Below are 16,671 nucleotides of genomic sequence, written 5' to 3'. Positions count from 1 at the left end.
ACGTAGAATAATAACACCCCTCCCACCCCCTGTCCTACATTTCAGTCACAGTGGGTAGCAATGTACTGCCTTCCTCTTCACCAAAAGCAGATAGAGAATCACACGGACTGACTAAAAGGAAAAAAAGTAACAACAAAAATAAAAATCACAAACATACTGAGAAGTGTCACTGAAATAAAAACAACAACAAAAAGAGTTAAATGTCTGTGGAAAGGTTCATTGTCTACAGTGAGTGTCACATTTATCCTATAGTGTCTTTAATTTAGCCATGTAACTAATTATGCAATTATGTAACATTTGACTAAAAATGAATTTTCTTATTTTGACTTAGCAATGTAATTTAAAAAAAAATCGCTTTTGTGATTATGGTGACTACATTTGGAAAGGGTCCTTGTCAGGTGAGTGAAATCAGAATGTGGATGTTTAAGATGCTAAAACGAAAGTGAGCTTTCAACACACGTTGTCACAACTTCCTGTAACTGAGGCTAAATTGTAAGTCACCTTTTCTCAACAGTGTCGTTATTGACATTTATAGTTAACGCGTTATTTACTTTGGCAGCCCTAATTTGAACACAAATTTAGGTTGCTCACGTGAGATTTTTCATACTTGAATTAATAGAATATGCAAAAAAATTATAGAGTGAACAAATTTTTGCAAGACTTGTTTATGCAAAACAACGGTGTTTACATCACACGTACAGAATCGGATTAAAAACACTTCCTGTGTACAATAGACATCTTTAAAAAAGTCTTCATAGGACAGTGCCATTGCAGCGAATGTTTTTGTTATTACAATTATGTCAACTCATAGTCACTCCATTGCAGTACAATATTGGTTATTAAAGAATATTATATAAGAAGAGTGGGAGGGTAAGTGATTAAAAGTTGAATCAGAGCGAGTGTGGTCTAACATGTCTGCTGTTGCTGCTGAGCAGTTTAGGATACGCCGTGCCGAGGGAGCGTCCGTGTCTGATGACCACCAGCTCCATCTGACACTGGTCGATGTTGACCAGCACCGTGGTGCTTCTCTCCGTGCTCATGAGGAAGATGACGGTGAAGACGGCCATCTCGAACTCGGGGCTGGTGCCGATGAAAGAGCTGCCCACAGGTTTGAGCACGCTGTGCCAGCTGAACTGCAGGTTGAGGACGTGGTCGTCATGGTCCGGCTGGAATAGAAACAGAGGCGGTTGTTAGATGACGCCACGGCGTAATTGGTGAAAGTTTTCCCCGTACCAAGTCGTGTTGCCGCGCCTTGTAGCCTTTGTAGTCCAGCTGCATGCCCTTCTCTTGCAGGTAGAACTGGATCCAGTTATGAAATCCTGTGATTTCATTGGCGGATCGGATCTCTCCGACAAAGACGTGCTCGAAGCCACAGGAGTCCGGCCTGACAAAAAATGAAATATGATAAATAATTAAAGAAAAAGCAATCTTGGTTGAAATTGCGTGTGAATGCTGAAAAGCCGAACTGAAAAGTTAAAGTTAAAGTACCAATGATTGTCACACACACACGAGGTGTGGCAAAATTATTCTCTGCATTCGACCCATCACCCTTAATCACCCCCTGGGAGGTGAGGGGAGCAGAGGGCAGCAGCGGTGGCCGCGCCCGGGAATAATTTTTGGTGATTTAACCCCCAATTCCAACCCTTGATGCTGAGTGCCAGGCAGGGAGGTAATGTGTCCTATTTTTATAGTCTTTGGTATGACTCGGCCGGGGTTTGAACTAAGAACCTACCGATCTCAGGGCGGACACTTAGCATGCTAGTCAGATAGCGTCAGGTAACAAATATTTGAATCAACAAGTCAGCATGCGTCAATAAGTACCAAAATATGTGACTGTGCAAATGCAAAATTGGCCAATATAAGCTATCATGCTAATATTAGCATGTTTACATGATAAAGTTAGCATATTTAAATGCTAACAGTTAGTGATTTATGTTTTTATTTATTTTCCCAGGAAAAATCCAATTGATATTTAAAAGCTCTTTTTCAAGGGAGTTCTGGCCAAGAGGTAGCAGCAAGTAAAACATAAAGTTACATCATACATAATATGGCTGAAAACTGTATCCCTATATTAGTGTTTTGTATCTGTAATTATTGATATTTTTATGACCCATTGAAAATAAGGACCAGAAAAAAAAAACATTAAATGTTAACATTTTTATTTAAAATTTAACTTCCCTCTGATTTTAAACCCATCAGCTATCAAACCATGAACACACTCAAACAATCAATGTGACACAACATTCTAAAATCACATTCAAAACTTAACAATCTCTTAAAAAAAGGTACAAAAATAAGGAACATGTAAGAAATGCTTACTAAAGTGTAACAAAATAGTGCAAAGTGTGAACATGTAAACCGAGAGAAACCAGGATGTGCTTGAGTGAGCGCGGCTCAGGTGGTCCACATTAGTCTGACAACGGTCTGTTTAAAAAAAACTGCCATACTGTGGAATGCACTTTTCCTGTCTTTTCTTCGCTCTGTGCCGCACTCATTCTTACTTTCTCTTCTCACTCCATGCAAAATAATCAACTGCGAGACAATGAGAATGCGCAACCAAATAAGATAGTTGATGCTGCAGCCTGATTGGCTGATAGTGCGTCACTCCCACTGTTTAGTGATCACTTCCTGCGCTGCTGGGTTAAAGTTTATATAGTTGCGGCCATGCAGAACTACTCTTAATCGCACCCACTCTAAGTGGCGTCCACTCAAAGACATGCCTACAGAGGTGATGACAAAGGAAGTGAAGCTAGAGAGACCCAGAAATCAGAAATAAATAGAAACAAATAATGCTGAAAACAGGTTATGGTTACGGTTAGGGTTAGGTTCGGGATTTAGTTAGGGTCAGAGTTGGGGGTGGGGGTTATATATAGTCAGCCGAAAAAGTAATACATTCCACAACCGAAACAATAACAACCAATTGTTGCATCAGCCATCTTGGTGTAGGGTGCCATATGTAAAAGTTCAGTCAAACTTTTCTAACAAATATATTTCTCACATTTAACTCACTTTTCTCTGATTTAACTCACTTTTTTCAGATTTAGTTACATTTCATCACATTTAAGTTTAAATGAAATGTTGACTCTAAATATTATATCTAAATGTTGAATCTAAACCTAAATGTTAAATCAAAACCTAAATGTGAACACTAAATGTTGAATCTGAACCTAAATGTTAAATCTAAACTCAAATGTTGAATCTAAACTTAAATGTTAAAGCTAAACCTAAATGTGAGCGCTAAGTGTTGAATCTAAACCTAAGTCCATCCATCCATCCATTTTCTACCGCTTGTCCCTTTCGGGATCACGGGGGGTGCTGGAGCCTATCTCAGCTGCATTCGGGCAGAAGTCGGGTGTTGAATCTAAACCTATATGTTGAATATAAACTTAAATGTGAGTGCTAAATGTTGAATGTGAACACCAAATTTTGAATCCAAACCTAAATGTTGAATCTAAACCTATATGTTGAATATAAACTTAAATGTGAGTGCTAAATGTTGAATGTGAACACCAAATTTTGAATCCAAACCTAAATGTTGAATCTAAACCTAAATGTGAGCGCTAAATGTTGAATATGAGCGCTAAATGTTGAATCTAAACATAAATGTTAAATCTAAACATAAATGTTAAATCTAAACCTAAATGTTAAATCCAAACCTAAATTTTTAATCTAAACCTAAATGTAGAAAGTGCAGAAAACATAAAATAACCTTTACCAAGTTCTGTATGAGCATAAGGAACAGAAAGCAACAAGCTGTTCATTTAAGCGGAGAAAATAAGAGTTTACATTTCTTTGTGCTATTAGGTTGCAAATGTATGCATCAAGTACCACAATATGTGACTCTGAGGTGTATACTCTCAAAAAATAGCTAAAAAATCCAACACACTAACATAAGCATGCTAATGGTTAACATAGGTTGAGTACCAAAATATTACTCTGAGGTGTATACCTTCAAAAATAACTAAAAAAAACCCTAACATGCTAAAGTTAGCATGCATCAAATATCAAAATATATGACTCTAGTATTATAGGTGTATATTAAGCTACAAAGCGAGCAGGCTAACATCAGCATGCAAAAATATATGACGCATCAAAATATAGCTATAAAAAGCTAGCAATTGACAAACATGACAAAGACAATTTTGACTTTTGAACGGTTGAGAAATGTGGGTGTTTAAAAAAAAGTCCATTCGCTTCAAATGGGAAAACATTTCCCGGAAAATGTTGAATTTTTGGAAAATAAAAAATGGTGTGTCATTTTGAAAGCTTAATGGTTTTAACCGGAAGATAAATGTGGAAGAAGACGGACAAAAAATAGTGTGAATAATAAATACAATACAATTAAATAAATAAAAATAGTATGAATGCTTTCCAGTATTTACACAATTATTTTACACCAACAAAGGCAAACAATACATGGTAACGTTTTTCTCACCCGCTGTTCCTCTGTCTGTAGTAAAGATGGAACCAGATGAGGTGCAGCTGACTCTTAAAGACCCTCACGTCGGAGGAAGACTGGCCTTTAGTCACCAGATATCTGTGTGCTCGCTGACAAAACACATTTATGGCACATAAATCTCCTGTTTGGTGTCTGAACAACAACATTGTTTGCATGATTTGCTGTGAACCATCTTTACCTTGTCTGTTTATTGTTCGCTTACATTTGGTGCCAGTGTGCTTTTAGATATGGGCCACATGAGCAATTGCCCAGGGTGGATCTCTCTGGGGGGCACCGCAAGGATGAGGGGGAAAAATAATTATCTTTATCTGTGCTCATAAGGAGGTTGTACCTCACCTTCCGCCCGAGTGCAGCTGGGATAGGCTCCAGCCTCCCCGCGACCCCAAAAAGGGACAAGCGGTAGAAAATGGATGTCAGGATATGTGTCAAATTGGTGCCCTCTACAGGTGGCCTACAGGCATCCTGCCTACTGCTCACATGAGGTAGATAACAACAAACTTGAGTGCCATAAGGGCGTGGGGGGTGGGTGAATGGGGGTCTCGCACAGGGTGCTATGGAAGCTAAAACTGGCCCTGTAAAAGTCTTTAGACTTTTTAAAATTATCTGTAATGTAGACATGTAATGTGTTTGTTTGGTTTTATACACTTCACTTCAAGCCCATATCACACTTCTGTTGTTTTACTGTGTACATATGTTATTTAACGTGCACATTTTTTACTTACCGTAATTTAATGTAATTTTTAGGGGGAAAAAATATACATAGATTTAATAAGAATTTAAAGATGTCTTAGTTTAATATAGCGCAAAACTTAAGAAGAAGAAAGAAATACAAATGTATTTTGTTCAAAAAATAATAATAATGGAAATAAACAAAATATGCTTGTGGGAACATACATTAAACATCATTCACCCTTCCAGTAGGCTAATTATAATAAAAAAGGTGCTTCTATACCAAACATAAGTATAATAAAAAAAAATTCTAAATGAATTATTTTCTTCAGCCATCATTTTTTTTAAACCTGTTTTTAATGAGTCGTTTTCTCCATTTTCCATATTTCCTTGATAACATCCTTATGCTTTTATTAATTATTTTAAGGAATATATGTTGACAATTGCTTATCATTTAAAATGTATTCCTTTTTTGCCGCTATTTGTAATGCCTATAATACCATACCAATTTAGATGCACCTTTTTGTTACTGTATTGCTGCTGGTTAGCGCCTTGCATGGCAGCTCCCGCCATCAGTGTGTGAATGTGTGTGTGAATGGGTAAATGTGGAAATACTGTCAAAGCGCTTTGAGTACCTTGAAGGTAGAAAAGCGCTATACAAGTATAACCCATTTATCATTTATTTATTGTATTTATTTTTATCAAACCCTATTTTATACCATATGCTATCAGTATTTACTGCGCTCATTAAAAGTTAATATTTTTATCCATCAATAAAAAATACATCAAAATATCACCACACTTTATGTTTCTTCTTCTTTTTTAATTCAACCACTTTTACTGCCCCTAGTGGTTTGACGTGTATATGACGCAACGTAACGTCAAGCTGAAATGCACTACTCTACAAAAAACATCCATCCATCCGCTTGTCCCTTTCGGGGTCGCGGGGGTGCTGGAGCATATCTCAGCTGCATTCGGGCAGAAGCATGTAAACCATAAATAATACCCTCAATTATACTACCACATCCATCCATCCATCCATTTTCTACCGCTTGTCCTTTTCGGGGTCGCGGGGGGTGCTGGAGCCTATCTTAGCTGCATTCGGGCAGAAGCATGTAAACCATAAATAATATCCTCAATTATACCACCACAGTACTTTGTAATTTGATTTTATACATGAAAAATTATATTTTAGGATAATATACACTGCAAATGATTTGCCACTTGCGAAGATTTAAAATGTTGTTTCTATGAATGTCCCTAGTTTTAAGAGCTATTTACTTATTTTTAGTCAATGACTAATTTTACAATGAATAATTATATTTTTTTCTTTTCTAGTTCAAAAATTTTAAAATTGAGAAAATAAGTATTCAACAAGATTTCTTGTTTTTTACTCCACATAAAAAAGTGTGTTTAAAGATTCCGCAGCATCTCGAGGATGCATAAGAATTACAAGTTGAATAAGGCTTTTTTTTTTCAGAATAAATTATTTTCTTCTATCTTAAAAATCCTGCAAATTTCAACATATACAATTCTTAATTTCGAATGTCTTATCATGTAAAATGTAGCTTGTTAATCTAACTATTTTTTAGTATTTTTTCCCTAAAATCTAGTCCTTTTGACTTATATTTTGACAACTCTTTTTTGCAGTGTATATAATAACAGACCCACTGCAATACACACAATACTACGTAATGTCATCATTATGCAAGATTTTGAGTGACAGCATTATTAATGAATGCTGCATTGCGTCTGAGTAAAGCAGTTGTATAAGACGAGCAACAGGAAGCTAAGAACTATTGTAAGATGGCTGCCAAAGTCTTCAAGTCTATGCAACATTCCACAGCTGCACACAGATGTTGCACATGTTTTCTCTTCTTCTGCGTGATGGAATGTGTTTTTTTTTTGCAAAGGCCAAAACTCCCCTTGGGGATCAACTACAACCTCACAAAGAGGAGGAACTCCTCCTCATCATCATCAGACTTGTAATACTGTATTGTACTGCACTGTACTGTAGGTGCTATCAAAAGTACCTTCATGACTTCTGTGTCCAAGACAGCATCCAGGAATCGGTTGGTCTCAATCCGTTCCTCAGCTGTGACGCGCTCAGACACACCAGTAGATGTCTCGTAGTTGTCAAGCAGCCTCATCATCCCTGAGGGAACATATATTGTTGTTTTTATACATACTAATACTGTACTGTCCACACTACATAAGCATGTGCAGTACTGTGCTAATGTTAGAATACCACATAATATTACAACCTGTTAACACTAGTGAGGAGCCATCTATAAAGGCCATAAGCACACAAACCACTCAAAAAATGAACAGCTATATTTGCACCTTTATCTAGATCTTTGCCAAAATGCAATGGCTACTGTTGTTGTGTAGTTTCTGTTTAATCTCAGCTAACTATATCCTATGTTTTGCTATTTTACACATTCTTGAAGAAATATTTGGAAAAAACACAAAATATTGTAATGTAAAAATCTGAAATTCATCCATTAAAAGTTAAATTCATAAAAAACCCAAAATAAATGTCAGTGAGGATGCCGCCCACTTTTTAAGCACAATGTGTCTTCACAAGGGACAATACTGCAGACATTCAGAGATACTTTTTAGAGTAGTAATTGTACATCTATCAACAGAATATGACTCAACACACAGCTATTATTCTATATATACCAGAGGTTCTCAAACTTTTCTTCACCAAGTACCACAATAATGACCAACACTAAAATACAGCAGCGTAGTAGGCCTAAGTATTCATTAAGAACTAAAGTTTTATTCAACACACATATTTCATATTTTTAAACATTGTAACATTACATGCAGTTTGAACAGGAACACTGTGTTTAAGTAATTCGATGGTGTACCACTAGATGGAGCCCGTGTACCGTACCACTGCTCTACATAACTGAAAACACAAGTGAGTAGTAAGATAATTATGTCTTGTCTAACGTCTGGCATGCAGCTGGTGGTAAATTCATGGTCTGGGGCTGCATGACTGCTGCCAACTTGACTCTCCATGAGAGATTGCATTTATATCTCCTCAAAGGGAGACCGATCTCGAGGAGCCATTGTTTTCAAAGAGCTGCCAAATGACTGGCTCGTTATTAGAGTTTGTATTTTAAAGAGGAAGTGCACTTCTTTTGGAATTTTGCCTATTGTTCACAATCAAAATGAAAAACATGACGACGGATGTATTTTTTTTAATGCATTCAAACTCGTAAATAAATGTAAATAAAAGTCTGCTTACAGCAGAGCCAATGAGAGGTCCTCTGTTCCGCTGATAAAACCCAATAAAAAACATTAAAAAACCGCCAACAATATGCCATTTACATTTTGTGACTTGAATATTAATTAAGTATTAGTGACATTGTTACTATACGCACGAACACAGACAAACTATTTATAGTGCCATGATTTACGTATATACTTGCAACCCTCTTTTTTGTGAGTATTATAAGTCATTCTTCATCTAAATGGGAATATATGAACATCCTTACAGTTGGCATCCTAATGACAGCAGACCTGGCACAGTAAGTGATGTTTTATTATGTTTGTTGGCTCTCATGAAGTCTGCAGTGAGCAGGATTCAGTGATGTTGTTAAAAAAAAGCCAACGTCGTGATGTGTTTTTGAAATTAATGTGCCGCGTATGCTTAAATTGATCAAAATACGTAAATGTTACATGTTATTATAAATGTGCTTGTTACTACATTACACACTGTATATACTTACTTCATGTATATAATACCTTAATGGAGGGGTTTTTAACGGCATTATACGCATAATAGAGCGGCTCCCATAGGCTCCATTGTAAGCGGTCAATAGATTGCAGTTATATAATATTTAGAATGCAAAAAAAATAAAATCTTTTATGTATTTCGTAAAGATTGTAAACAGTAGGCACAATACCAAAACAGTGCACTTCCGCTCTACACATTATTATTATCAAGGAAACAATCACTAGTAGCAATTATTAGATAAGATGTGGATCAGAATAATTAAAATGTACACACATATTACTGTATTGTTGGGAATTATCTACACCAGTGGTCCCCAACCCCCGGGCCGCGGCCCAGGACCGGTCCGTGCATCGATTGGCACTGGGCCGCACAAGAAATAAAAAATGAAAAATAAGTAAAATTTTTTATTTTAAATTAAATCAACATAAAAAACACAAGATACACTTACAATTAGTACACCAACCCAAAAAACCTCCCTCCCCCATTTACACTCATTCGCACAAAAGGGTTGTTTCTTTCTGTTATTAATATTTCTGGTTCCTACATTATATATCAATATAGATCAATACAGTCTGCAGGGATACAGTCCGTAAGCACGCATGATTGTATTTTTTAATGACAAAAAAATAAAACATTTTTTTTACATAGTACCATGAATGTGCATGTTACTATATTCCATACATACACACATCATATACAGGTGAAACTCAAAAATTTGAATATCGTGCAAATGTCCATTCATGTCAGCTATTTAACTTCAAATGTGAAACTAATAAGTGATATAAACTCATTACATGTAAAGTGAAATATGTGAAACATTTATATGTTACTATCAATGATGGGCAAGCTACTTGGAAAATGTAGTAAGCTAAGCTACAAGTTACTCTCGATTAAATGTAGCTAAGCCACAGGGGAAGCTATCCCCGGAGAATTGTAGCAAACTACACAGCAAAAGTAGCTTGCTACATTTAACGGCATTTCTATCTATGGGCCAACCTGTATATTAACAATGTTAATGTAGTGTACAAATGGACCCAATAAGGCTCAATTACTATTAACTATCTGTCATTTCGCTGGGGACACCCTACAACTACCTCTAGTGGTCCCCGCACCCCACTGTATGTATTTATTTAGTTTGCCTTTTCTTTGGCCCACCCTTATAATGTTATTCATTTTCTCTGCCTACAGTACAAAAAACAGCATCTATCTATATCTTGACAAAAAAAAAACTAATGTGTGTTCCTAAATTTGTGTTGGACGTCTTGGATGAGGAGAGCAGTTATGATTCTGGTTTACAGAGTAAACAACTAAAAACTAAGGTTTTGTGCATTGTTTTCTCTTACTGCATACATTTGTCTAAACATGGCCAAAGACACGCATTATTGTGGGTTTTCTGCATGTCATCTTCATCACTAAAGGAAATATCTAATCGGCAGGAGAGAATTCAAGTACATTTCTTTTTTTTGAGTGGTCAGTTTGAAGCGTCCCTCTGTCTCCAACTCCCTTGTCGTCATGTGACATAAATGTTATGATTTTGCTTACTGGTTTCGATGACCCGCCTTATCTTGCCTCTGATTGGCCAGTCTGTAATGTTTCGCCCAACCTTAGCCCATTCTGACTCATCATGCAAACACCAACCAATCATCATGGAATTTCTCCATATGTATGGATGTTGTCATTCATCCAGGTCATTGGATTTACTCAGTACAGTATTTTTTGGCCTGGATACGTGGTCCATTTTCTCTTCTTTGTAGCTTGTAGCTTTGATGTAAGCTATCTCGCTACATGGGTCTAAAACAGGGGTCGGCTACCCAAAACGTTGAAAGTGTGACGACCGGGTCGCATCGTGATGCGGGTGTTGTTCTCCCAGGAATGCAGACGGGCTTTGGACACAGCTTGCAGGTAACAAATTATTTATTTAAGAAATAAATAATACTGGAACAAACAAAAACGTGCTCACAGCACTTAAGGCAGAAACAAAAGGAGCTAGCGTGGGAGCTAGAAGGTAAACAGAGCCTTTAGCATGGGAGCTAGAAGGTTCAGAGCAGGAAACAAAAGTCGTCATCTGTTGTATGGAAACAAACTAGGAAGCAAGACAGACTGACTGGGAAGGCAGATTTAAATAATAATTTCAGTGATGACAAACAGGTGCACGTCGGGAACACAAGCGGCAGGTGAAAGTAATAAGTTGCTATGGTAACCAACTCAGAGGTGCATAAACAGGAACTAGAAGGAGACCAAGACTAACAGAAAAACACAAGTGACCCGAAAACCAAAACAGAACACGATCCGCGCAGCGGATCACAACAGAAAGAGCCATATTGGACCAAAAATACAAAAAATAAATCTGTCTGGAGCCGCAAAAAATGAAAAGCTGCATATAAGTCTTATAATGAAGACAACACGTGACGTAAGTGTCTATATGAACTATAATAGCCTTCTATTAAAATTACTTTACAAGTCTTATATAAGTGTTATAATTAAGGCAACACATGTGTCTATAAATAGCCTACTATCAAAATGACTGTGTCGTAGGCTGAAGCAAATCTTCGTTGACAGAAATGTTGAAATTAAATATTTATTCTACACATTTTTACAACATTAGAAATCATTAGTAAATCAGACGCTACTCAGAAGATAAGATAACTCCTGGAAATTACTGGCTTTTAATGGCCAAAGGTATAGATGTGTGTGTCCAAGTTAAAGGAAACGGCGGGCTGTCTTCTTATAATGGATTTATTACAATCTTTGGCAAGCTAGGTAATGTTTGCTGTGGTCTGGAACAACATGGCACACAAACAACTATCTGAAAATGCAGCCAATGTTAAATACAGATAATGTGTCATGAGACATGCAAAACTAAATTATATACAAAGAGGATAAAAGTCAAAGATATTAAATGAGCTCAAATATACCTACAAACGAGTCATAATGATGCAATATGTACATACAGCTAGCCTAAATAGCATGTTAGCATTGCTTAGCTTGCAGTCATGCATTGACCAAATATGCCTGATTAGCACTCCAACAAGTCAATAACATCAACAAAGCGCACCTTTGTGCATTCACGCACATATAAAACTTTTGGTGGACAAAATGAGACAAAGAAGGAGTGGAAGATTTTACATGTAAACAAACTGTTTACATGTCCACACTATGGTGAGTTCAAGAGCCACTGAAATTAGTAGGACAAAACGATGTTCACCAAATACTCTCATTATTATCAGTGAAGCATACACACAAACATATTAAACAGTGGGCTTTCTAACAACTGGGAAGGTTTGTGTCATGTTTGTCCTCAAACAAAAAACATACTAAAACAAAAAAATATTTTCCCCCATCTTTTTCCATTTTCAATCCTTTTTTAAGAATGCTCCAGGGAGCCACTAGGGCGGCACTAAAGAGCCGCATGCGGCTCCAGAGCCGCGGGTTGCTGACCCCGCTCTAAAAGTAGCTAGGCGACAAGAAAAGCTACTCGTTGAAAACGTAGCTAAGCTACCGCCAAGCTACATGTAGAATATATTTATATTATTTATATATTATATATATTATATTATTTATTATTATTCTTGTCTATTGTGAGCGAACTGTGGTGCTGAATTTCCCCCAGAGATCAATAAAGTACTTTCTATTCTATTCTATTCTATTCTAAACTACGTAGTTTAGCTATATACCATCATTGATATATAAACTATCAGACTGTGTGGTCGGTAGTAGTGGGTTTCAGTAGGCCTTTAAGTTTCTGTTTTTTTTTTTTTTTTTACTATTTAGAAGGCACAGAAAAGAGAAAGAGGCGTGTTCTTGTCTCAGATAATGAACTTAAATTAGAGATGTCCGATAATGGCATTTTTGCTGATATCCGATATTCCGATATTGTCCAACTCTTAATTACCGATTCCGATATCAACCGATACCGATATATACAGTTGTGGAATTAACACATTATTATGCCTAATTTTGTTGTGATGCCCCGCTGGATGCATTAAACAATGTAACAAGGTTTTCCAAAATAAATCAACTCAAGTTATGGAGAAAAAATCCCAACATGGCACGGCCATATTTATTATTGAAGTCACAAAGTGCATTATTTTTTTTAACATGCCTCAAAACAGCAGCTTGGAATTTGGGACATGCTCTCCCTGAGAGAGCATGAGGACGTTGAGGTGGGTGGGGTTGGGGGGCAGCGGGGGGTGTATATTGTAGCGTCCCGGAAGAGTTAGTGCTGCAAGGGGTTCTGGGTATTTGTTCTGTTGTGTTTATGTTGTGTTACGGTGCGGATGTTCTCCCGAAATGTGTTTGTCATTCTTGTTTGGTGTGGGTTCACAGTGTGGCGCATATTTGTAACAGTGTTAAAGTTGTTTATACGGTCACCCTCAGAGTGACCTGTATGGCTGTTGACCAAGTATGCCTTGCATTCACTTGTGTGTGTGTGTGAAAAGCCGTAGATATTATGTGATTGGGCCGGCACGCAATGGCAGTGCCTTTAAAGGCCTACTGAAATGAATTTTTTTTATTTAAACGGGGATAGCAGATCTATTCTATGTGTCATACTTGATCATTTCGCGATATTGCCATATTTTTGCTGAAAGGATTTAGTATAGAACAACGACGATAAAGATTGCAACTTTTGGTATCTGATAAAAAAAAGGCTTGCACCTACCGGAAGTAGCGTGACGTAGTCAGTTGAACATATACGCAAAGTTCCCTATTGTTTACAATGATGGCCGCATGAAGTGAGAGAGATTCGGACCGAGAAAGCGACAATTTCCCCATTAATTTGAGCGAGGATGAAAGATTTGTGGATGAGTAAAGTGCAAGTGAAGGACTAGTGGGGAGTTGAAGCTATTCAGATAGGGAAGATGCTGTGAGAGCCGGGGGTGACCTGATATTCAGCTGGGAATGACTACAACAGTAAATAAACACAAGACATATATATACTCTATTAGCCACAACACAACCAGGCTTATATTTAATATGCCACAAATTAATCCTGCATAATAACACCTGCGTGTTTGTTATGCTAGCTCCTAGCTCCTCTGCTAGCTCCTAGCTCCATAGAACACGCCAATACAATTCAAACACCTGATCAACACACACAATCACTCAGCCCAAAAGACCGTTCACCTAACCCAAGGTTCATAAAGCTTATATATTTTTAAAAAGTTACGTACATACGCAAAAAAAAGCCAAAGCTGCATACTCACAGTAGCACGTCTGCGTCTTTGTCATCCAAATCAAAGTAATCCTGGTAAGAGTCTGTGTTGTCCCAGTTCTCTACAGGCGTCTGTGTATCCAAGTCAAAAGTCCTCCTGGTTAGAGTCTCTGTTATCCGAGTTCTTCCATCTTGACTGCATCTTTCGGGAATGTAAACAAAGAAGCGTCGGCTGTGTACTGTTGTGGCTGACTACGTTCGAAAAATACGTCCATTTCGCACCGACAACTTTCTTCTTTGCTTGCTCGGCTTCCTTCTCCATAATGCAATGAACATGATTGAAACAGATTCACGAACACAGATGTCCAGAATACTGTGGAATTATGAAATGAAAACAGAGCTTTTTCGTATTGGCTTCAATGTGGAAGGCATACCCGTGTTCGCCGGGCTACGTCACGCGCATACGTCATCCTCAGAGGCGTTTCGAACCGGAAGTTTAGCGGCAAATTTAAAATGTCACTTTATAAGTTAACCCGGCCGTATTGGCATGTGTTATAATGTTAAGATTTCATCATTGATATATAAACTATCAGACTGCGTGGTCGGTAGTAGTGGGTTTCAGTAGGCCTTTAAGGTTTATTGCCGCTCTGTACTTCTTTACTTTTTGAAACCGATATTACATTTTCTAAAGCATTTATCGGCCGATATTATCGGACATCCCTAATTGAAATCATTTTAAAAAAGCCTAGTTCCTCTTTGAACGACTCGTTCATGACTGCACATAAGCCCTTTTTGTAGTTTCTAGAAAGTTGACACATCTTACTTGAGATGGTGGTCGTGTTCCTCAGCTTGTTCTCGTTGACGTTGGTGAAGAGCGGCAGGGATGCGTGGTCGTGGGCGACGTGAGTCCCCTGACTTACGTAACCAGCTCGGCCCTGCACGGACACACAACTTTTGTCAAACAAAAGACTCACAACACGGACGTTGTTACACGCGTTACCTGCACGGAGATGTTGTAATCTACACCGGGCGTCATCCGGTTGGCGTCCAGCAGCCACAGCTCATCGAACAAGGTAGAAAGTTCTTGGTTTACGGTCAGTCTATGACATGGAAACAACATTTGCGGCTTTGTTCACGTTTCCACGCAGTCTACAAACACAACCTGAGCAATACCTCGATGCATCGAGTCCAACTACGAGCAACACTCCGAGAAGAAGCAGGAGCCCACACAAGCTGTTTAAAACACATACTAATGGTCATTAAAGTTATATCCATCAATGATACTTGTATATTATGGAATAAAAACGTGTAATTCACACTTTAAATAGTGGAAATGCAAGAAAAAATATACGCACCGTGAAGACATGGTGAGTCGAAGAAGAACTCCTCACGAAGACTGGGCGGGTCGATCCAAATATCAGCTGTATCGATAGTTAGCTTAGTATCAGTATCGCCTCGATACTCGATATTTTTAAATTTTGCCTCTATGTTTATTCTTACAAATCTCTCTTGTTTATATGGTCAGACTATACATTAACATTTATATATTTTACAAACTCGGGCAAAAAAAAAAAGTGACGTTTGTCACAAAGTATCACCTTGATGATCAATGTTAAAAAACAGTAGCGTAGTAGGTCAAAGTATTAATTAAAACAAGGCAGAGTTTTTTTTTTATCAAGTATATATATATTTTTTTTAACAACTGTAACATTACACATAGTTTAAACAGTAAAACTGTATTCGAATTAGTGTTGTTCTGATAGCAATATTTTGGTAGCGGTATCCGTACCACAATTATTTCGATACTTTTCAGTAATTTTCTAAATAAAGGGGACAAAAAATTGCATTATTGGCTTTATTTTAACAAAAAAATGTTAGGGTACATTAAACATATGTTTCTTATTGCAAATTTGTCCTTAAATAAAATAGTGAACATACAAGACAACTTGTCTTTTATTAGTAAGTAAGCAAACAAAGGCTCCTAGTCTGCTGACGTATGCAGTAACATATTGTGTCATTTATCATTATATTATTTTGTCAAAATTAAGGACAAGTGGTAGAAAATGAATTATTAATCTTCTTGTTCATTTACTGTTAATATCTGCTTACTTTCTCTTTTAACATGTTCTATCTACACTTCTGTTAAAAATGTAATAATCACTTATTCTTCTGTTGTTTGATACTTTACATTAGTTTTAGATGATACCACAAATTTGGGTATCAATCCGATACCAAGTAGTTACAGGATCATACATTGGTCATATTCTAAGTCCTCATGTGTCCAGGGACATATTTCCTGAATTTATAAACATTATATATATATATTTTTTAAACAAAAGACCAGTACTTTTAAGAGGCGGTATAGTACCGAATATGATTTATTAGTATTTCGGTACTATACTAATACCTGTATACTGTACAACCCTAATTCGAATATAGGAAAACAAAACAGTGTACTTTATTCAAGTGATTCTTTGGCGTACCACTACAGTTTGAGAATCACTGTTCTAAGGAATAAGGGAGAATTGTAGTTTTTGCTTTTGTTTACTTATTTTGCAATGCTGACATTATTTTTGTTCAAACAAGTGTATGAACTAAAGGGCAATGATTGTATTATTTTGTTCATATTGAACATTGTCT

General features: G+C 37.1%; 1 protein-coding gene across 1 annotated transcript; it reads right to left on the bottom strand.

The window, feature by feature from the left end:
* Positions 1–39: 39 nt before the first annotated feature.
* Positions 40–15,480, bottom strand: LOC133641954 (uridylate-specific endoribonuclease C-like). The gene is made up of 8 exons (XM_062036105.1): positions 15,387–15,480; positions 15,205–15,264; positions 15,032–15,131; positions 14,855–14,966; positions 7,162–7,283; positions 4,436–4,548; positions 1,234–1,384; positions 40–1,166 (listed from the first exon to the last, which is right to left on the bottom strand). The coding sequence occupies exons 1-8, from the start codon at positions 15,395–15,397 to the stop codon at positions 891–893; spliced, it is 945 nt and encodes a 314-aa protein (XP_061892089.1). The 5' UTR covers positions 15,398–15,480; the 3' UTR covers positions 40–890.
* Positions 15,481–16,671: the final 1,191 nt, after the last annotated feature.

This window comes from Entelurus aequoreus, linkage group LG24, assembly GCF_033978785.1.
Source record: "Entelurus aequoreus isolate RoL-2023_Sb linkage group LG24, RoL_Eaeq_v1.1, whole genome shotgun sequence".
Classification (NCBI taxonomy): Eukaryota; Metazoa; Chordata; class Actinopteri; order Syngnathiformes; family Syngnathidae; genus Entelurus; species Entelurus aequoreus.
Note: the sequence above shows the minus strand (reverse complement) of the source record. Positions and strands in the feature narration are given on the sequence as shown.